General features: G+C 40.3%; 1 protein-coding gene across 3 annotated transcripts in view; it reads right to left on the bottom strand.

Moving 5' to 3' along the window:
* Positions 1-24,249, bottom strand: part of LOC135210923 (DNA primase large subunit-like) — a 290,700-nt gene that overhangs the window by 16,060 nt on the left and 250,391 nt on the right. For all 3 annotated transcript variants that reach the window (XR_010313592.1, XM_064243889.1, XM_064243888.1), the window contains exons 8-9: positions 18,033-18,228; positions 4,617-4,784 (exon numbers count right to left, since the gene is read on the bottom strand). Coding sequence is in view for 2 of the 3 variants with exons in the window: in XM_064243889.1 (XP_064099959.1) it covers positions 4,617-4,784; positions 18,033-18,228 (364 nt within the window). In the remaining variant the exon portion in view is untranslated. The remainder of the gene's footprint in view (positions 1-4,616; positions 4,785-18,032; positions 18,229-24,249) is intronic.

The raw sequence follows: 24,249 nt of genomic DNA, 5'->3' as shown, positions 1-24,249 counted from the left end.
GCTTCCAAAAGTAAAATATAAAATGCATTTTTCCTCATTCCTCACACAATTTACATCTGAAGAAAGAACCCCAGTAAATCAAGGCCGCAGGTTATAGCCGAACCTGAATAAAATGAATAACGGAGCAGGCGAAAGTGATGTCTGGAACTAGCAAAATCACACTTAATGCTTATACAATCAAGTATTTTGCATGTTAAGCCCAACTTTGTTAATATACAAGAAAAAGTATCTCCGAATTACATCTCTTCTAGCAGCTAATGGCAATACAGATATCAATAGTACTCAATCAGCTGAGATTTTGAAAATGTAAACAATATTAAATGCAAATGGCATAGGATGAGTTTATATTTTGGAATACGTTTAACTTTTGCAAGTGATTATTTCCTCTAGAAAATATTTGGGTTTTTAAAGCTTTTTGGTCTTTAGAACTGCAAAAAGAGATTGTACACATGTACCAAAGTGAGAGCTCGCTCATCCTTACGTCTAATTATGGTAATTATCCCAGGTAATTACAGTTGTTTTGTTAAAGTATCAATAGTTGTGTGTGATTCACTTGAATTACCAACGGTTTTTACCATTATTACATGTTTTGTTTACAGCGTTGACAGTTGTGGTATTAGCCCTTAAACGCCTAAGGAGTATAATAAAAATCGTCTCCCGTATGCCTAGGGGGTCTTGGAGTGAGCGCCGAAGCGGAAAAAATATTTTTTTCAAAAAATCCAGCGCGCTTAGTTTTCAAGATTAAGAGTTCATTTTTGGTTCCTTTTTTGTCATTGCCTGAAGTTTAGTATGCAACTATCAGAGATGAAAAAAAATTTCATTATCATATATAAATAATGCGATATATGAAAGCGCAAAAACAAAATTTCATATATAATTGTATTCAAATCGCGCTGTGAGCAAAACGGTTAAAGCTAACGAATTAATTTTTTGTTGTTGTATTGTAGACTAAGTTGAGATAATTTTGGTATACAACACATTGTAAAACAATCAAAGCAACACAGAGAAAATATTATCACAAGATGAGCATGAATTCGTAATGCGCGGATGTAAAAAATGTTTTTTTCAAAAATTCACCATAAATCTAAATATTGTTCTAGAGACTTCCAATTTATTTCAAAATGAAGATAAATGATTGAATATTACTATACTGTAAGAGTTTTAGCTTACAATTGCAGTTTTCTATCATTTCGGACGAGTTAAATTTAACCGAATGTTGAATTTTTTTATATATATTTTTTTATATGCAAATATTTCAAAAATGAGAAAAGCTACAACCTTTAATTATTTTTTGTTGCATTCTACATGAAATTGCGCAAATTTCATATATAAAACTCTATAAATGCCTAATATGAAACGGGGCAAATATAACGATAATGCGACCTACGCATTTAGGAGATTTGCGGCGGAGAATCCGCGCGCGGAGGGAAGGAAAGTTTTTTTTTTTAAATTCACCATAAATCAAAATATTGTGCTAGAGACTACAATTTTGTTTCAAAATGAAGATAAATGACTGAATATTACTATACTGTAAGAGTTTTAGCTTACAATTACGTTTTTGATCATTTCCGTAGAGTCAAAGTTGACCGAACATGGTTTTTTTTCTTTTTATCGTGATTTATATGCAAATATTTCGAAAATGAGAAAAGCTACAACCTTCAATTATTTTTAATTGTATTCAACATGAAATTGCGCACATTTTCATATATAAAACTTTATGTAACGGCTAATTTAAAATGGTGCAAACATTACGACAATCGCACGTATGATTTTTTCGGAAGAGTTACCGCGCGGACGTAAGGAAAATGTTTTCTTTTTCATAAATTCACCGTAAATTGAAATATTGTGCTAGAGACTTCCAATTTGTTGCAAAATGAAGGTAAATGATTGAATATTACTAGAATATAAGCTTTTTAGCTTACAATTGCGTTTTTCGACCATTTCGGTAGAGTCAAATTTGACTAAAGGTTGAAATTTTGGCACTTATTGTTATTTATATGAAAATATTTCAAAACTGATAAAAGCTACAAACATGGGTTGTTTTTAGTTGTATTGTGCATGAAATTGCGCACATTTCCATATATAAAACTTTATGTAACGGCTAATTTAAAATGGTGCAAACATTACGACAATCGCACATGATTTTTTCGGAAGAGTTACCGCGCGGACGTAAGGAAAAAGTTTTTTTCATAAATTCACCATAAATCGAAATATTGTGCTAGAGACTTCCAATTTGTTGCCAAATGAAGGTAAATGATTGAATATTACTAAAATATAAGAGTTTTAGCTTACAATTGCGTTTTCTTACCATTTCAGAAGAGTCAAAGTTGACAGAAGGTTGAAATTTTGGCACTTATCATTATATATATGAAAATATTTCAAAACTGATAAAAGTTACAATCATGAGTATTTTTTTTTATTCTACATGAAAATGCACACATTTTCAAATATATTACTCCATGGAACGGCAAATTTAAAATGTTGCAAAAATTATGTCTAAGTGACGAAATAATTTCCGAGATGTGTCACTGATACTTTTTAGTGTGATAAGAAAGAAATTCGCGCTTGCGCATCTGCATAACGATTGTAAACAAAACAACACCTTGTTCCGTGAACTCCCAGCATCCCCCAAGGCGCATGATTGAAAAGTTTTCGGCTGGTAGGCCTATAAGTATTTTTCCGCGAATTAAAAAAAAAAAACTTTTCTATGTCGACGTAAATTATGTCCGGTCGGCACCCAAAAGACAATTTATCTCGACGTAAAATACGTCCAATAGGCGTTTAAGGGTTAGTTGACTATTGATGCAACTATCAACACTTCAGGGGTTAGCCTATCATTGAAAATCTCGGCAGGATTTAAGGTTTGCTATTTATACTGTGCATATAAGACGACCCCTTATTTTGGGGGGAGATTTTTTAAGGTTAAAAGGTCGTCTTAGGTATACGCCGGCATATACTGTATTTGAATTTTTGTACATGCCTTTTGGACTTAAGAATTCAGAATCCACTTTTTAACGCTTTATTGATTCAATCTTTTTTGATATTGAAAATACATATCTATTTTTCGACAACATCTTAATAGCCAGTAAAACTGAAGAAGAGCACGAAGCAGATGCTAAGAATGTCCTTCCTATCCTTGCAGAACATAATTTAAGAGTTTCCATACATATATGTGAATTTTTCAAGTCAGAACTTACATTTCTAAGGCATAATGTTAGTGGACAAGGAGTACAAGCCCCTGTAGACAGAGTAGCTGCTATTGAAGAGTTTCCAATACCTAACGACAGTAAAAGTTTAAGACTATTCCAAGGTATGGTCAATTTCTTTCGTCCAATGATTCAAAACTTTGCAGATATACCATGTCCTGTAACTGAAATCCTATGCCATAATCCATCATCTAAGGACTTGTCATGGACAGATGTTGCTAAGAATTCCTTCAATATGCTGAAGCAGTCACTAGCTAGCTGTCCTACCCTAACTTTTCCTTCTGAATCTACTACTCATTATCATCTTCTAACAGACACCTCACTAGTAGCTGTTGGCACAGCACTCTACCAGATGGTAGACGTTAGTCTGGCACCACTAGGATTCTTTTCTAAGAAACTTTCTGATACCCAACAAATCTGAATTTCCACTTATGACAGGAAACTTTTAGCTGCCTATCTAACTATTATACATTTTAAGACAATTATTGATGGTCATCCTGTTACACTCTTTGTAGATCATAAACTTTTGGTGTCAACATTTTATTCTAAAGCTACTGCTAAATCTGATAGGCACCAGAGACAATTACCTTTCGTATCTGAATATGTTACATCAGTAGAGTATTTAAGAAGGCAAAATAACGCTGTCGCAGATTGCTTGTCTAGAGCTACTTGTGTTGCTTCTAGTGATGCTTTTGATTTATCTAGTATTGCTCAAGCCCAGAAGGATGATCCTGAATTAGTTGAACATAAAAGTAAGTTAAGCAAATATCCTGTGAGTAATAACTTAGAACTATGGAGTGATACCTCTACTGCTTCTGCTAGACCTTTTGTGCCTTCTTCCAACATAGAATGTTGTCTGCTCACTGCATAACCTACCTCATCCAGGAGCTAAAACTACCACTACGTTAGTTAAACATGGGAATGGGACCCATAATTGAATCAAAATATAGCACAGACAGCCACAACACTAAGGAAATATTCCTGTAGAAATGTGTACTTGCTCAAAACAATAGCAGTAGAAGAAACTGGCTTTAAACAACACCACCAACTAGCAGCAAATGAGTGAAACACTTGTTTACAAAATTCATATGGTTCATTGGATTGGATTCCAATTTTTTGTTTGAGCTCCAATGCAAAATTTACTAAAAATTTTGTGTTGATATCCCATTATGTCGAGTTCTGATACAATCAAGAACCAGGGTTCTACTGTACAAAATTTCTGTAACTGGTGTGCTGATATAATGGACATGTAACATTTCTATGAAATATATTTTCTCAACAAGAAATATAAGTATAGACAAGTAGTGCTACTTCAGACATCTATATCAGTACCATAGTCTGAAAATATAATTCAGATAAACTTAGGCAATTAAAATAAACACACCAATTTCAAGAAGAATGAATACATACCTTGACTTGAGGGCATGTCACCATTAAGGAATTTCTGACTCTCTTCAAAGAACTGATTAGGATGATTAATTCCAGAATCAAGGGTGGCACTGTGTGTAGCTTCCCAGTAACGCTGACATGCAATCTGGTAATGTGACTTACTTACTAACTCCATGATCTCTCCAATAGCTGTGAGAACAAGAAATAAAGGTTAAAATTCCTGAAATTTGAACAATGTAGGTACTATGATACTTCAAGGAGTAATCAGGTATTGGAAATATAATGCAAAATCAAGGAACCCTTGCAAAGAACATTACAAATTATATATCATAATGTGTATACGTATATATTTGGATGTGGGACTGACAAACATTGAATTATTATTAGCCACGTGGCATGATATGAACTCCCATTTATAACATTTTTAAAAAAGACAAATCCTTTGGGGGAAGCCTATGGTCTGGTTAAAATTTAATACTAATAATAATAGTATTGAAGATGATAGTTGCATCAGCTACATTCCATTTATAATTTTCTCTACCTTTCTGATCATTGATTTTTCAGGGCTACTGCATTTTGCCAGTCACTTGCTGATGTTTGACATTCTTGGAGAGGAAAGCAGTTGCAAACTTGGGTAATTTTATTTCAGACGAATACATTTCTGGGCTCAGTTCGTGTCGCTGCGTGAAATAATCCTTAAGTTCATTATTTCTAAGGTAAATGATGCTAACACATACCAGAGAAAAAACAAATTCAGGAGGGTGTCAGTATGACTGACTCGCTCACCCTGAATAAAAAGAGGGTGTCGGTATGGTATCTGGGGCGAGTGAGACCACTACCACGAACCTCTTGCCATTTAGAATTCTCCCACACCAAAATCCCCCTCCTGAGAGAGCCGACCCACAGGCGGAGGCGGCAACTACTACTACTACGCCACGCACCACACCGACTGCCGCGCCTCTGGTGGTCATCCTTTTTCGTTAGCCGATCTAGGTAGCACGTGCCACTTTTACTCTGTGCTTTTGTGCCCTTTTTCATTGGATTATTTCAACCATGGAACGCGCAGCTATCGCCGCAGCTAAGTTAAGTAACCCGAAAGGTTTGGATTTAGTTTTGTCAGCCAGGGACCCTTTATTACCGTTTTTTAGGTCTCAAATGGTCACCTGGTCTGGCGCATGGCGGCCATGGCTCGCCTCGTGTTCGGTTAGATTTTTCGGTCCTCTATACCGAGACATCTTTCCTAGATTTTTACCTTTCATGGGTTTTGTCACGTGCTTCACTAGTTCCTATTATCTTTTACATCGTATTTAGGGAATTCAAAGCCTATACCTTTGATCTTAGTTCATGCATGCATGTCTCTTTGTCTAGGTGGATAGGCACTACAGTGATTATTTTATTTTCTTCTGATCCAGCATCCTGGCTCTTGCTCCCTCTTACGTGTCGGCTAAGGCTAGCTTCTGAGTAGTCGGCTTGTTCCTTCGGGGACTAGCCTTCTTCTCCTGGATATCCCTTTCTCTCTCACTTGTGTTCTCCCTCTCTCTCTCTCTTACGATGTAAAAGGTTTTATTTATTTATCAATTTATATATTTTGTATGTCGGGTTAGTATTCAGGGCGACCAGATTATCCTAGGCGGTTTTGTTGCATTAGTTTTCGGTCTATCTACCGTTTTGTTGCATTATCGTCCCTTGGTCCTCTAGTCCACGTGGTCACTAGGCCTAGTTGGTTTTGTTGCATTATCACCTCTGGTCCACTTGTGATCGCGTGGTTTCTCTGGTCGCCCTAGTCCCAATCCCCTTCCCTCCCTCCCGAGCGGAAGGGGGAGGTCTGTCCTGGCTCGCTTACAGTCACTATGGCAACCATCCGAGCACCTCTCCCCTCTCCCCCGAGTCAGGGGGGTCACGGGAGTTTGGGACAGCTGGGAGCACTGGTGGGCCGCATGTTGTCTCCTCGGGCTCTGGGGGAGCTCCGGCGTGGTCGGGGGCGGGGGTTGGCCACCCCCCCTCCGGTCGCTTCGGTTCCTCTCTGGCGTACCTTAGCTCTGATTTCTCTCCTGTTGTTTACCCTTTCGTCAGCGGACGGAGCACCTGCTACCATCCGGGTGTACCTTTGGTTGTCGGGAGGGTAGCTGGCTCCGCCAGCTACCGGAGTGAGAACGATATCAGTTGGTCCTATATGCTTTCCCTATTTTACGTATCCCCTGCGTCATCCGGCGGAGCGCTTGCTTGCTATCCGGGCGCTCCTCTAGTTGTCGGAGGGGTTTTTTTTACGGCGGAGCTACACGCTCCACAATTAATGTAAATAAATTTTCCTAATTTAGGTAGAGGGCATTCTCTCCCGTTCTCCGGCGTGGTGTACTACTCCTGAAACTTATTATGGGTGTATGAAAACATCTGGTTGGATCATACTCTTCTCTCCGGTGTACACCGGAGTTCCCAACCAGCTTATTAGGTCATAGACCTTCTTCCACACGGAGTGCAGGGCTGGACTATGCCCAGTAACTTTAAGCTACTCCGGCATGCAACGGAGTATCACAGTAGCCCTGTGAGTGTATAAATGTGATACTTATGTATCTTTTCACTTACAGGCTACTAACTGTCAGGAGGCGGGGTGCAACGCCATCCTCCAAGACCCTTACGGGGACATGAGGTCTGCAGGACCCACGCTCCCTGTGCTACCCGCCATGGTGAGCTGACTGTCTGGCATCACAAGGCTTGTACCATCTGCTACAACTTGGTGAGCCAGTTTTTGGACGGAGTAAGTATATACCAGCGTCAGGTTCGTCCCTTACATGGCATATACTGTCACATATCATAATCTTAAGGTTAATATGGTCATATTTATCATTTCTGATGATCTGTCCTCGGGGCTTCGTTGTAAGGACTACAATGACCCTCTTTTCCAGGCTGCCGCCGTCAAGGAAGTCGCGTTGGCTACCCTGCGAGCCTGGGTGGGAGGCTTCGGCAAAATCGTGCCGAAGGGACAGCCGTACATGCTAGATACGAAGTTGGCTGTCCTGATCTTCCCAGGAGGGAAGTCGACGGGGTATGTGGAACCCACCGCGGCAGCTCCGACAATCGCGAGCATTCAACAGCAGGTGGAACAAGCCCTAATTGAAGGAGGAGGCCAGGACATCGTGGCGGACGTAGCAACCTTGGACCTTAATCTAGAGCCAATGACGGTAGGTGCTGAGGATTTATTAGTTGAGGTAGGTTTGTTGGGCGCCCAAGGGCTTCCCTTGGGTGCCTCTGGATCTTCTTCCCCTATTCCTTCTTCTTCCTCCTTCCAAGGCTTTACGGGATCTGAGATCCATTCTAGTACGCCTGCTGTATCTGTAGTCCCCAAAGTCACGGGACACAGAGAGCAGAAGACCCTTCAGAAGACGTCGTCCAAAAAGACGTCGTCTTCTTCTACCTCTCGTAAGTCTCCGGCTTCCCATCCCGGAGCAGAGAAAGCGAAGTCATCTTCTTCTTCGCACGGGAAAGGGTCGAGAGGCAAGTCCTCTAAGGAGAAGGCCCGCGCTCCTGTGGAGCCAGTACCTTCTCCGGCGGCTACCGTAACTCCTCCGGTGACTCCTGCCGGGCCCAGTACATCTGGTCCCTTCGATCCTGCTGCATTTACAGCAGGAGTCATGCAGCAAGTAGGAGATTTGGTTGGTTCGATGAGCACGAGATTTGAACAAATGTTCGCTCAAATCTCCACCTCGTTAAACCAGTCGGGACAATCGATTCAGAACCTGACTGAACGAATGTCCGACCAGGAGAATCGTCTGGCAGGCCTGAATCAAGCACCTCAGGCCGACCCCCCGGTAGCAGGAGCTGGACTTGCCCAGTTGCCAGACTATAACACCCTTCCTTCCTTCTCTATGAATGATCCTTGGAGGGTAGCAGCCTATGCGCCCTACAAGGATGGCATGATCTCTATCCCGGACTATGGAACTCGAAGGATCGAGGACTTCGAGTTCCATCCAGCCGGCTTACAGCCTCCTTTCATGGGTTACGCTAGACTGACGGAGACAGCCTTAAATAGAGAGGATAAGATTCCCAAGGAAACAGTTCTGTATAGTTGGGATCACGCCCAAAGGGAATGGCTACATTGCCTGGAGGATTGGGATTGCACAAATACCAGACTCCAGGCATTCAGGAGTCCTTTCACTATCTTCGCCACAGAGGAGGAGACACCACTCCCCTTTACGACCAAGATAGCTGAAAGCACCTTGCAGGCTATTATGAAGGACGAACCCCTTCCTCAGCTAAGGGAATCGGACCCTACGTCTCCACTCTTCCCTGCATTTGGAGATTTGTGGGAAAACCTAGCGGCCACTTTTACGGTAGGCAAACTCAAGCCGGACTGTGCCATGGAGCAGTTCGGTGAGAGGTTACCCAGGTTGCCGGAGAACCTCATTCAAGCAGAGTTTCAGGCGAGAACCAGACTGGGCAGGACACTGAACACTCTGGTTATGACAGAAGTGGCTGCTCTGACTTATGGTACGGAGCCTTTATTTAAGCTCCTAGCCAAGTCACAGATGCAAACGGTACAAGCTGACCTATACCAGTTTGCATTGGCAAGAAGAAACTGCCGGAAGCATGTCCTTCAGGAAGCAACTATTTGTCACGAACCGAATAAGTTGCTTTCCTCCAATATCTGGGGGGCGGACCTCTTCCCAGAATTGGTAGTTAACGAGGTTCAACACGAGGCGACGAGGCTTAACCAAAGCCTCAGAGCTCGTTGGGGTCTCTCTAGTAAGAGGAAACCCGAGAACCCTCCCTCTTCTTCCAAGAAGCTAAAGAAGACGAAGAGGTTCCAGCCCTACCAGAAACAACAGCAGTAACACTTTGTACAAGCTGTTCCGGTTTCTCAGCCAGGACAACTGGCAGCGGCAAAGGGACAAAGTCAACCTATTCTTCTGTTGTCCCCACAAGGTCAGCCCTCGACCTCTTACGCTGTTTCCCCGGCATTCAACCCAGTGTTTGAAGGCCAAGCTATTCAAACCTTCAACAGGTTCGCTAGGGGAAGCAGGGCCAGAGGGGCCTTTCGGCAGCGAGGTGCAGGAAGAGCTACCAGCAGAGGTAAGCACTTCCGTGGAGGACGTGGAGCTCACCCCGCACAACAGCAGTGAGATCTCCCAGGTAGGAGGGTGGCTGTTCCTCTTCCGCCACAGGTGGGGGTTCAGCAAATGGGCACAGAGCATTGTGTTCAAAGGGCTGGGGTGGAGTTGGATCAAAGGTCCCCCTCCACCCAAGTCATTCATTCAACTACCATCAAAGGAATTGGCAGATTACGCAGAGGAGCTCCTTCAGAAAGGAGTAGTGTCGAGAGTCAAGCATTTAAAGTTTCAAGGATGCTTATTCAGTGTGCCAAAGAAAGGCTCATTAAAAAGAAGAATAATCTTAAACTTGTCCCGGCTAAACTTACTCATTCGTTGCGACAAGTTCAAAATGCTGACAATCTCGCAGGTGCGGACCTTACTTCCCCGTGGGGCCGTCACCACCTCTATCGATCTTACAGACGCATACTATCATATCCCAATCGCGAGACACTTTCGCCCATACCTAGGCTTCAAGCTGGGAGACCAGGCATTCTCTTTCAAAGTTATGCCCTTCGGGCTGAACGTAGCCCCCAGGGTATTCACGAAAATAGCGGAAGTAGTGGTACAACAACTGAGATCACAATGGGTAATGGTAGTAGCGTACCTCAACGATTGGCTGATTTGGGCGCCAACCGTCGAGGAATGCCTCAGAGCTACAAACAAGGTACTACAATTTCTGGAACACCTAGGGTTCCAAATAAACAGGACAAAGTCCAGGCTCACTCCGGAGTCTCGTTTTCAATGGCTCGGCATTCATTGGGACTTAACCTCTCACAATCTGTCAATTCCTGTGGACAAAAGGAAAGAAATAGCCAAGTCAGTAAGGCAATTCCTCAAGAACAAACGAGCGTCAAGGAGAAACCAGGAAAGGATCCTAGGTTCACTCCAGTTTGCGTCGGTAACAGATGTTCTGTTGAAAGCAAGACTGAAAGACATAAACCGAGTTTGGCGCTCAAGAGTAAATGCCAAATCTCGGGACAAGTTGTCAGTAATCCCGCAGATTCTTCGAAATCATCTCCATCCATGGGCGGAGACAAAGAACCTGTCCAAGTCAGTTCCTCTTCAATATCCTCCTCCGGCGTTGATCATCCACACAGACGCCTCGCTAAGCGGGTGGGGAGGATATTCTCAATTCAAGAAAGTACAAGGAACTTGGTCCCCCAGTTCCGCCAGCTCCATGTAAACGTATTGGAAGCTATGGCAGTATTTCTCACCTTGAAGAGGCTTCTTCCAGCAAAGAACTCCCTTGTAAAACTGGTCTTGGACAGTGCAGTAGTGGTACACTGCATCAACAGAGGAGGATCCAAATCAAAACATGTGAACCATGTCATGGTAGCCATTTTTTCCCTGGCAAACAAGTACAAATGGCACCTATCCTCCACCCATCTAGCGGGAGTAAGGAACGTGATAGCAGACGCCCTGTCTCGATCAGTTCCATTAGAATCAGAGTGGTCCCCGGACAACAAGTCGTTCCAGTGGATACACCGGAGTGTCCCAAGTCTCCAAGTAGATCTTTTCGCATCTCAAGCGAACCACAAGCTCCCTTGCTATGTGGCCCCCAACCTGGACCCTCTGGCATATGCCATAGACGCCTTGTCCATAGATTGGAATCAGTGGAAGAAGATATACATCTTTCCTCCAGTGAATCTTCTTTCGAAAGTAATGAACAAGCTCAGGACTTTCAAGGGACAAGTAGCTCTAGTAGCCCCGGACTGGCCCAAGAGCAACTGGTACCCTCTGCTTCTGGAATTGGGTCTTCGACCTCGACGGATTCCCAATCCCAAACTATCTCAGTCAGTACAAATGAGGACTGTGTTCGCTTCCTCAGGAATTCTCAAAACCCTAACTTTATGGACTTCATGAAGTTTGCGGCTAAAAAAGATGCAAATATCGATCCTCAGAATATCCTTTTCTTAGAATCAGATAAGAGAGAGTCAACTTTGAGACAATATGATGCTACTGTTAAAAAGTTAGCATCTTTCCTGAGAGAAACAAACACCAAAACCATGACAGTTAATTCAGCTATATCCTTCTTCAGATCTTTATTTGAAAAAGGATTAGCAGCTAGCACTATTACCACTAATAAATCAGCTTTAAATAAAATCTTTCAGTTTGGTTTTCAAATAGACTTAACAGACTCTTACTTTACGTCTATTCCGAAAGCTTGTGCTAGACTTAGACCTTCGGAAAGGCCTAGTTCAGTATCATGGTTTTTGAATGATGTCCTCAAACTGGCTTCAGACACTGACAACTCTTCTTGTTCATTCATAATGCTACTAAGGAAGACACTTTTCTTACTGAGTCTGGCCTCAGGAGCTAGAATTTCAAAACTTTTGGCTCTTTCCAGAGATGCGGGACATGTAGAATTCCTCCCTTCAGGAGAAGTTTTGCTTTCCCCAGATCGCAGTTTTCTGGCTAAAAATGAGGATCCTTTAATGAGGTGGGCCCCTTGGAAAGTCCCCCCTCTTCCTCAAGACCCTTCTCTTTGTCCAGTGATGACCTTACGAGCCTTTCTGTCTAGGACATCCTCTAGGTCCTCAGGCCCACTCTTTATGAGGGAGAAAGGTGGCACTATATCAGTAAAAGGCATTAGGCAGCAGATCCTTTACTTCATTAAACAAGCAAACCCTGAATCATTCCCTAAAGCCTATGACATCAGGGCAGTAGCCACCTCTATTAATTATTTCCAGCATATGAACTTTGACGATTTGAAAAAGTATACTGGCTTGAAATCGCTGACAGTTTTCAAGCGTCACTATCTAAAGTCCTTGGAATCTTTAAAATTTTCAGCAGTAGCAGCGGGAAACATAGTTTCCCCTGACACTGCACAGTAGTTGTAGTTGAAGATCCAGATCTCCTTTCTACCTGCCTCAACTAATATTTCCCCTAACCTACCATTATGCTCTATATGGTCCTTTAGCCTTAGCTGCTTATGATATGATGATAGTGGTGTGTCCCTTATTTTTTTGCTAGGGGCACCCACAACTTTGTTGTATATTATGATGTTTCTAATTGGTGTTGCTCCCCTTATTTTTATGCTAGGGTAGCACACCTACTTGATTAAGATTTCAATTTTGAGAATAATTTTGTACTTAGTGAGTAATTTTCCCATGTCACTTGTAACTCACTAACTTAGTTAAGTTATCAATTCTAGTATAAGTTTAATTTTAAGTTAACTATAAGCCTGGTTGTATAATTTAAGTTAACTTTTCTGTATGATAACTTGTAAGCTCTCAATAATATTATATTTGTTTCTTTTACTTTTTGTTTAATTGAGAACTTCCTTTTTTGCTATTCAATCTGGTGCTATTTCTCTGGTACTATTTCACACAGCGACACGAACTGAGCCCAGAAAAGGGATTTTGACGAAGGAAAAATCTATTTCTGGGCGAGAGTTTGTGTCGCCCAGTGAAATCCCCCCCCTATGTCCCGCCCTGCAGCCCAAGATTGGCATCTAACGACAAGGATAACCACCAGAGGCGCAGCAGTCGGCGTAGTGCGTAGCGTAGTAGTGGTAGTTGCCGCCTCCGCCTGTGGGTCGGCTCTCTCAGGAGGGGGATTTTGGTGTGGGAGAATTCTAAATGGCAAGAGGTTCGTGGTAGTGGTCTCACTCACCCCAGATACCATACCGACACCCTCTTTTTATTTAGGGTGAGCGAGTCAGTCATACTGACACCCTCCTGAATTGTTTTTTCTCTGTTATGTGTTAGCATCATTTACCTTAGAAATAATGAACTTAAATATTATTTCACGCAGCGACACGAACTGAGCCCAGAAATAGATTTTTCCTTCGTCAAAATCCCTTTAGTATACCAGTTACAGAGTAACAAACACATTAATTGAAATCTGGAGTTAACCCTCCACGGAATTGTCCTTCTTCAGGAAAATACAGTCAAACCCCCTATTAGCAGTCTTGCAATTTGCAGACTCACCTATTTGCAGATTTCTCTATGGAACACATATACACATTATTCACAAAAAATTCGCCTATCCGCAGTATTTTTCACCAAGAAATATTCACTAATTTCTGTATTTTCATGATTAAATGCTCTTTTTGTGACAAAACTATTAAAATATTCAGATGTAAGCATTTGTAGGTTAATTTTGGGTTTGAATTAGCAAATTAACCCTTAAACGCTGAATGGACGTATTAAACATAGAGTCAAAATGTCTCCCGTATGCCGAATGGACGTACCATACGTCGATTCAAAAAAGTTTTTTTTTTAAATTCGCGGAAAAATACTTATAGGCCTACCAGCCGAAAACTTTTGAATCACGCGCCTTGGGGGATGCTGGGAGTTCACGGATCAAGGCGTTTTGTTTACAATCGTTACACAGGCGCGCTTGCGCGAATTTCTTTCTTATCGCACTAAAAAGTATCAGTGACACATCTCAAAAATTATTTCGTCACTTTGACATAATTTTTGCAGTTTTAAATTATCCTTTACATGAAGTATTATATATGAAAATGTGCGCAATTTCACTTAGAATACAACAAAAAAATACTCATGATTGTATCTTTCATCAGTTTTGAAATATTTCCATATAAATAATGATAAGTGCCAAAATTTCAACCTACAGTCAACTTTGACTCTACCGAAATGGTCGAAAAACGCAATTGTAAGCTAAAACGCTTATATTGTAGTAATATTCAACTATTTACCTTAATTTTGCAACAAATTGGAAGTCTCTAGCAAAATATTTCGATTTATGGTGAATTTATGAAAAAACTTTTTCCTTACGTCCGCGCGGTAACTCTTCCGAAAAAAATCATACATGCGATTGTGGTAATGTTTGCACCATTTTAAAATTAGCCATTACATAAAGTTTTATATATGGAAATGTGCGCAATTTCATGCACAATACAACTAAAAACAACCCATGGTTGTAGCTTTTATCAGTTTTGAAATATTTTCATATAAAAATTATAAGTGACAAATTTTCAACCTTCGGTCAATTTTGACTCTACCGAAATGGTCGAAAAACGCAATTGTAAGCTAAAACTCTTATATTTTAGTAATATTCAATCATTTACCTTCATTTTGTAACAAATTGGAAGTCTCTAGCACAATATTTCGATTTTTGGTGAATTTATGAAAAAAATAAAATTTTCCTTACGTCCGCGCGGTAACTCTTCCGAAAAAATCATACGTGCGATTGTCGTAATGTTTGCACCATTTTAAATTAGCCGTTACATAAAGTTTTATATATGAAAATGTGCGCAATTTCATGTAGAATACAACGAAAAATAATTGAAGGTTGTAGCGTTTCTCATTTTCGAAATATTTGCATATAAATCACGATAAATAGAAAAAAAACCATGTTCGGTCAACTTTGACTCTACCGAAATGGTCGAAAAACGCAATTGTAAGCTAAAACTCTTATATTTTAGTAATATTCAATCATTTAACTTCATTTTGCAACAAATTGGAAGTCACTAGCACAATATTTCGATTTATGGTGAATTTATGAAAAAAAACTTTCCTTCCCTCCGCCCGCGGATTCTCCGCCATAAATCTCCGAATTGCGTATATCGCATTCTGGGAAAATTTGCTCCGTTTTATATTAGGCATTTCATAGAGTTTTATATATGAAAATGTGCGCAATTTCATGTAGAATAAAACGAAAAATATTTGAAGGTTGTAGCTTTTCTAATTTCCGAAATAATTGCATATAAAAAATTATAAAAAAATTTCGACATTTGGTAATTTTTAACTCGTCGGAAATGGTCGAAAACTGCAATTGTAAGCTAAAACTCTTACAGTATCGTAATATTCCATCACTTAACTTCATCTTGAAACAAATTCGAAGTCTCTATAACAATATTTAGATTTATGGTGAATTTAAAAAAAATATATTTTTTACGTCCGCGCGTTACGAATTCATGCATCATTTTGTGATAATATTTTCTCTGTGTTGCTTTTATCATTTTACAATGTGTTATATACCAAAAAGATCGCAATTTAGTTTACATTACAACGAAAAAAAAGTAACTTGTTACCTTTAACCGTTTTGCGCACAGCGCGATTTGAATACAATTATATATGAAATTTCGTTTTTGCGCTATCATATATCGCATTATTTATATATGATAATGATAATTTTTATCATTTCTGATGGTTGCATACTAAACTTCAAGCAATGACAAAAAAAGGAGCCAAAAATGAACTCTTAATCTTCAAAACTAAGCGCGCTGTGATTTTTTGAAAAAATTATTTTTTCTGCTTCCGCGTTCACTCCAAACCGGCCCCGGCATTCGGGAGAGGTTTTGATTTTTACCGCTTCGGCGTTTAAGGGTTAAGCAGTTCTAAGCAATTTTTGAAGGGTTTTAAGTATTTGCAGATTTTAGTTATTGCAGGGGTTGTGGTACACATCCCCATAAATAATGGGGGCTGACTGCATTATTAATCAAGGCCATATTTCACTCAAACTCTGGCGAGCATGATCATGCCAAAGCACGGGAGTACAGTCACTCGTGGCGAGTCTTGCTCGTTAAATACAAGGTGGGCATTAGGGGGTCGAATGTATGCTAACTGCTGATTGACTGAGGTGGAAAGCACCTGTTAATTGGCTGGTGAGATTTACTCATAAGTCAAAAACTTACAGTTGATAGATTTGCTGTTGCAGCCTTGCTGAGCAGCAGGTTTGGTGTGATGTCATTATCTGGTATTACCCGGCAAATATTCTGACTGGTTGCTGGGCATCTCACAGAATCTCGGACACCACCTTGTGTTTCCTGGTTGGGAAAGTCACTTGTTGCGATGTTTGCCACATCTATTAGTTCCATGAGCAATACGGCGCCTAATACTAGTAGGCAGGTGGAAGAATTCTTGGGTGATATTCAATAAGGGCTTCTGCTGTATCAAGAGCACTTCTAGCAGCTGTAGACATCTTGGATCAAGGGCCTTTCCAATCACTTCTATATTTTCCACTATGTATTGCATTCCTTGTGATGGCAGTTATGGTGGGCATCTCTCATGTGGTTTTTATGGTGCCTTCTTGAGCAAGACAGTTTCATGGTGATCATACCAATATATAGGAAGTGGGACATCCAAAGACTGGGCATTTGAAACTGTATACCACCTTAGTCTGAATAAGAGGATCTCTAGTCAGTGGGGCTGAGGTGACCACCATACTGGCATCACAAGGAATGCAGTTGTGGGGGATATGTAAGTAATTGGAAAGACCCCTGATCCAAGATGTCAGCTGGTGCTAAAGGCACTCTTGATACAGCAGGAGAAGCCCTTATTAAATACCACTCATGAGTTCTTCCTCCTGCCTACCAGCATCAGGCAGTCTATGCTCATATAACTAACAGACCTGCACCATACACTGCAACAAAAAAACAGACCCAACACAGAAACAAAAGATAGTGTCCGGAGTTCTGCAAGCCGCCAGACGACCAATCAGAATATTTGCCAGGTAATAAAAGATATGACGTTACACAGCAACCCTGCTGCTCAGCGAGGGTGCAGCAGCAAGACCATTAACTATAAGATTTTGGTTTATGAGGAAACCTTTCCTCTTTAGCAAATCAGCAGTTAGCACAGATTCAATTTCCATCTTGAATATAATGAGCAAGGCTCATCATGAATGAAAAGTCTACTCTGGTCCTTAGGCATGATCATGCTCAGTGGAGTGAAACGTGGCCTAGATCAACACTTGACAAAGGTATTCTCTGAAGAAAGACAACTCCAAAGAGGATGAACTCCAGATTTCAATTACCATTGTTGGTACAGTCCAAAATCAAGCCAAAACACAAGAGTTCCCGGACCATAGAATACGTACCAGTTTTAAGAGGTTCAAAAGTATTCTGTAACTGATAGTGTATTTGTCAAAAATAAAACTACCCAAATTTGCAACTGCTTTCCTCTCCTAGAATGAGTAACATCAGCAAGTTACTGCCAGAATTTGGTAATCCTGAAAAATCAGTGATTGGAAAGATACAGAAAACTATATCAGCTGAATGCAGCTGATGGAGCTATTGCCGTCAATGCTATGTACTTGCTTGAAAGAGGGTCTACTACTACATACAGTACTTAATATAATAATAATTCACATATTAAAGGACACATTATCAATAAGTTAATAGTAAATATTGGCACAGCTTTTAATAATTTTCAATAGTCCTAAAATTCCTGAGAGAGAGAGAGAGAATAGCATTTCTTTTATTGAAACAGAATAAATCAAAATTACAAAATTAAAAGGTTATTATAAATGATATCATCAACTTCAAGAAAATACTGCCTCACTAACTGGCAGTATCCTAAACTATTCATCACTCAGCACATACATACTGGAGTTAATTAAAAAACAATTATAAATAATGTAACTTAAAAACAAAAAATACCTTGCTGTGAAACACCATAGCCATTAAGTTTGTGCTTGAGCATGGAAGCATCTGTATGCTTGAAAGGACAGCCATGAGCATCTCCTGGACCCAAGGAGGCTGTGATGATTTTAACACAACTGTATGGTGTGTAATCAGTCCTCTTTCCTTCTTTTCCATAATTATAGCGAATACCATATGCATATTCTTTTTCAAACTGAAATTAAGAATTTATAATTTATTACTGGAAGATGCTAATATGTTTATACTTCCCTGAATAAAAGCAGAGTAATCATATTGCTCTAATCCAAAATTATAAAACTTCCCAAACAGACTTTATGCTTATTAGTAACTAATGAAGTACCATGTTTGCCAGCATATAAGGAACGACGACATGTCAGATGCATTCCAGTTTTGGGGTCATAAGCTTGAAAAAATAGAAATATCCTTCTTTCTCCATTGATCTTCATAGTCCTTACCACTGTAAGTAATTTTGAAGCTCCTCACCTAGATAAATACTAAAGCCAACAGCAACCCCTTGGTATATTTATGAGCAAATTTACAAAAAGACATCATGTAAGACAGAGGCACTACATCCTGCTTTGAAGTCAAGATCCCAACTAAGCCCTGAGCCACTGAGTCTCTAATATTAGCCAGTCTAAAAGTTGCCATTAGTGAATTTATGGGCTATAGAAATAATGGCACCTCTTTTCCGCCTGATTCCCCCATATCAATGGTGAGTAATATTGTTACTCACGAGTGAATCTTCCGTCCACTCAAAACCTGTTATTGCTACTCATGTGAGCATATCCGTCCACTAAGGGTTAAGAATATTTTACATCAATGATGGTACATATTTATGCTGTAAGGTACACAACTTTTCCTTTTACCTTATTCTGTTAAAACAGCCTTTTGCCTTATTCTGTTAAAACAGGTCAAAGGCACCTCAACTAATCCAGTCATATGAATTTTTGTCTGTCTGATTTATTCAGTAATTTTAAAGCAACAATGAAATGTATATGGCTTGGAATACAAAAATTTACCATTGCATTATACAAAACACTAATGCTTTAAGATAGTTGAACATGCAATCATACCAAAGTCTCTTGTCTGTCAAGTTTATTTTCTCTTTCTCAGTATAATACAAATAGTAAGGCAATTTAAGCATGTTAAAGAAATTGTACTACGTTAATCTAAATAAAGTAAACAAAGTTTCAACAACAATAATGATAGGTAATTATTATTTTAATAAAAAAATAAGAAAGTAGCCCATATCTTAAACATGTTCTATTAAACTGGATGGCTGCAGCATTCAATCTAACTTTGTATTGAGTCCTCCCAATCTTATGTTTTCTTTTCTCTTCTACACCAATATTAGGCAATAATTGGCCAATGTTCATGCTCAGGTAGAAAGAAATACATAAGAAACTTATATACAGTCTTTTTACTGGTTAGGGATGCTGGCAGGCAGCACATTTAGTGCTCACATCAAGAGAAAGACTCTCCTGTGTGAGATTTACACTGGACTTCTTTCTCCTGATGTGTTGGGTTTCCAGGAGGTGTAGGCAGAGATGGCCAGTTATATGATCATTGATTTCAATATCTGGGATGATGTCATCTTTTTATCCTAATGTTATGGACAATCCTTGGATGATTATATTCCTGGAAGAGGTGATGGTGGTGTTTGAAGACACAGAGGAGGAGCTAGGCTTGGATGCTTTGGGGGAATGGACTCGTGAAAATTTGCAAAATTACTCACTGAAATCTGCCATCTACAACTTTGCAGATGCTTGGAAGAACATCATCATACAGACGCTGGAGCACACTTAGAACAATACCTTGAGTGGGGAAGAGGGCATGATCAATTTCCAAGGCTTCAGCCTGGAAGACTGCCCAAATCACCATGGGAGGCAATGATCTGAAGGATTACATACAGGAGTGACTGGATGATGACCAGATACTGTTGCAGGTGAGATGGAAGAAGCAGCTCCTAAAGGCCCCCATACACTGAATGACTGTCTGAACAACTATCTGTATCGTTCGCAAAAACTGTGTACGAGCTTGTTTGAATACAAAAGTGGACGGAGCTTCGTGTTTGAACAATCTCAGCAGGAATCTATCATGGCCAGGTTGCTTGGTTTGCGACTTAAGTCTGTCATACACAGATTGTTCAATGTGTAAGTTTGTCTGCCGATACAACACTATCGCGTGCATCTCTTCTAGAGATGATGCCATATCTTCTAGAGACAAAACCTTTGTTCAAACTGAAATTGGTGTGGAGATCGTTCATACTGTATGAATAGTGTGTGTGTGTGTGGGGGTCGATAACGAAAATCGTTCAGACAGTCATCAGTGTATGGGGGCCTTAAGACGACAATGAAGGAAAGTATGTATCACAACTAGTGCCTTTCTATAAACATGAGAATGGTCTTTAATATGTTTATCAAAATCATAGAAAATCGTGAAATCAACTGTAACACCTTCACCACAGCACTGGAGTTCACTGAAGACATTAAAGAAATCAATGGACAGTGAATGGGAAGAAGTGTTGTTCTTATTGTCAAGAGTACCCTTGACAGCTCCCTCAGATCCCAAATTACCTCGCACCAATGTTACGGTCCTGAAGATCTCAGAGACAATGTTACGGCCTCTGAGGGAGGTCCGCTTCAGGTTCGATATGAAATAATAAAAAAAAAACACAAACAGTTGAAACTGGGGATATGAATATAGAAAGAAACACTAACGCAACAAAGGTTTATTTACAAACTTACTAACAAAGGTAAATGCAGAATGGTATCTCCTATTTACATAAACAGATAGAATCTTACACTGCATGAACTGGGGGAACAGTGCGGCAATTCAAATACTTGCTACTCGATTTGGCGGTTCAACGCGCTGGCTTCATAAATGTAGATCGGCGATTGCGGACGTCCACTTGACTCCGTATTGCATAAACTAATCTTCTTGTAAGGCAGGAATTCCCCAACACCTGTAACAGGATCTTTTCTTCTCTGAAGTCTGCTCGACGTCGAGATAACACGGTAGACCACACTTGAAGACGACTAGACCAATATCCAACCAACTCTCGAACAACTCCTTTTGATTGATACTTCGTCGGTTCCTTCATTTCTAGTCTCTCTCTGACGATCACTGCTGCTGATCTCTCACTGATAATCTGATCCGTGGCTCTTACTAACTGGTGGTCTCTCTCTTTTACAATCTCTCCCTTCTACGATCACTCACTATATATCCTCCTTCTTCCTGCTGCTACTTCCTCCGTCGTATTTATACGGCATCCTGGGGGCGGAGCCTATGGCGGGCGTCACCGACTCCAGGGATTTCTAGAACTTCTTAGATGAATCTAGACGAGGTATTGCATCAAAAAATCGCGGCGTTTCTCACGTAACATTGGCGCGTTTTTGCGCTCCACAACACGCCCGACGATTCTAGAACTGTCATGGTAACGGGCACCTCCAACACTGGCGCGAAAGCCTCCTTACTGCCGAACTTCTCAAAAATGCGTTCTCCTTTCCTTTAACTTCCTTTGCTATGAAGCAATTACCATCACACGCCCCCCAAAAGAGAAAAAAAATGAAATCAACTGATTTTATTTTTTTTTTAAAGAGAAGCAAGAATTGAACAGCGGGGAAACAATTCTGCATAAAGCTTTAATCCAGACAAACACGCACACTTCCCCACTCACACACTCACTTGTGCGATAACAGAAAATGGTTATTAGGCTACTCATTCCGAGAAATCTCTAAAGAGGCTATCAGCTAATACATTATCCTTCTCTCTTACTTTTTCCGTTTTCTGAACTCTGCTTAAAACTTATAAATACTAAAACACCTCTTGTGTTTGGCTCAAAACTAATCTTACTCAGTAACACTGTTACACGGGCGGAGGCCACGGCACGGGGCATTGTTTATAATTCTGAAGCAAATTTACATTCATTGCCTTTGCTCTACTCTTACCCACATTAATTCTATAATGTATAATTCCCCTCTCCTCTAAAACTGAAAAAGGACCTTCATATTTATAAGGTAAAGATGGACTTTCTCTCGAGACTAGTACTAAAAGTTTATCTCTTACACACAAACTTCTCTCTTTGGCTCTAAGATAAGGTTTCTCTTTAGTTTCCCCTTGACTTCCGTTCGGGTTTTCTTTCGCTAAATGCCAAGCGCTTCTGTTCTCCTCCACTAGATGCCAAACATCTCTTAAATTGTTTTTATTATAATCAAGATTAGTTAGTTAATCATCTCTACCCTTACTTTTAGGCAAAGTTCCAAACATATTTATAATTACATCATCAAAAGATAAGCCTACTGAAGGAATATTACACAACTGAACTCTAGGAATTACTTGAATCGGTTTCCCGGCAATTTGATATTCATGACAGTTTAAAGCAAACCTCTCAAAACACACATTCTTCATCTTAGGCCAAAAGTACGCCCTACTAATACACTTGAAAGTTTCATTTACTCCCAAATGTCCTTGCTCATCATATGCTAACTTCAAAACTAATTCATGAAGCTTCCTAGAAACTACAAATTTTCCTGTTATTCCCCTTTCACTACCTGGCTTGGGACAAATATGACACAAAACTTCGTCCTTTACACAAAAAGTTTCCTTACACACATCAAGATCATCATCCAGCACACATTAAAAAATTCGGGTTAGTGTCTCATCCTCTTTCTGCAACTTGACTAGCTCATCCTTATCCAAAACGTTAGAGCCTAATTCATCACCGTAACTAGGACTACATACAGGTACATTTACTACGTTACTCTCGACAGCTACGCCTTCCCCTTGGCTACCACTGTCAACCACGATAGAGTTAGGTCTCTCAGCCACATTCATGCCAAGATCAACCTCGCTACCTCTATCACACTCGTTCGAATCCACGAACTCACTCACGTTCGAATCCACGAACTCACACTCATTTGAATCCATGAACTTAATCACGTTCGAATCCACGAACTCACTTTCGTTCGAATCCACGAACTCATACTCGTTCGAATCCACGAACTCACACTCGTTCAAATCCACGAACTTACTCTGACTGTAGTCTACGTCTGTATCTAAACCCGACCTAGTTACTACCATTTCAGGCACTGGAATATTCCTCACAACAGGATTCACATTCTTGGATAAAGCTAAGTCATTACCGACAATAATGTCAACGCCTTCAACGGGCAAACTGTCCACAACTGCAAGTTTTACTTCTCCTGACACTACCTGACTTTCTAAATTCAACTTCAACAAAGGACAAAGAACACAAGTGTTAGGAAATCCACCTAACATAACTTTCTCTTCCATATTGATTTCTGCCCTGTTCGGCACACACTCTCTTCGAATCAGTGAGACAGCAGCCCCTGTGTCTCGAAGCAAGACCACTTCTTTCTAATCTACTCCTCCAAGAGAGGAAACTACGCCTTCCGATAGAAATTCACCAAAAACTTTCCTAGTTTCTCTCATCACATCATCCCTACTTGACGAAAGGTTAACTAGCGATACTGGTTTCTTACCGTCCTTCCTTTCTGCTGCACAATTTCTCGCTAAATGCCCTTTCCCATTACATCGGAAACAAGTTAATTCTGAGCCACTAGATGCCATTCTACTCTTACAAACCTTAGACGTATGACCAGGTTTTCCGCATGTATAACAGGAATAGTCACTTTTACTAGCATTGCTATTACTAGGACTGAAAGCTTTACTGCTTTGTACTCTACCAGACAATGGATCATTTTGTTTCTTACTAACACTCAAATTATGAGTTAGACTATATTCGTCAGCTAGCCTAGTTGCTCCTGCAAAAGATACTTCTCGCCTATCCTCTATATAAAGTTTAATCTCAGGGGACACGTTATCTTTGAAGTTTTCTAACAACACTAAGTTCTTCAAACTATCAAAATCATCAACTTTAGCAGAAGTTAACCAATCAAAAAACAGCCTATCTAACTTCTTACCGTATTCTACATACATAATATTTTCATCCTTTCTCAAATTTCTAAATTTCTTACGGTACGCCTCCGGTACTAGCCTATACGCGCTAAGAATGGTTTCTTTCACGATATCGTAATTATCACATTCCTCCTTAGACATGCAACTATACACAGTAAGCGCCCTACCACTCAAAACTGACTGCAAATATAAAGTCCACGTTTCTTTAGGAGAACCTACTCGTTCCATTAACTTCTCAAAACACATGAAATATGTCGTAACATCTTCCTCATCA

Source organism: Macrobrachium nipponense, chromosome 4 (genome assembly GCF_015104395.2).
Source record: "Macrobrachium nipponense isolate FS-2020 chromosome 4, ASM1510439v2, whole genome shotgun sequence".
NCBI lineage: Eukaryota > Metazoa > Arthropoda > Malacostraca > Decapoda > Palaemonidae > Macrobrachium > Macrobrachium nipponense.
This window is presented reverse-complemented; position numbering and strand designations above follow the sequence as displayed.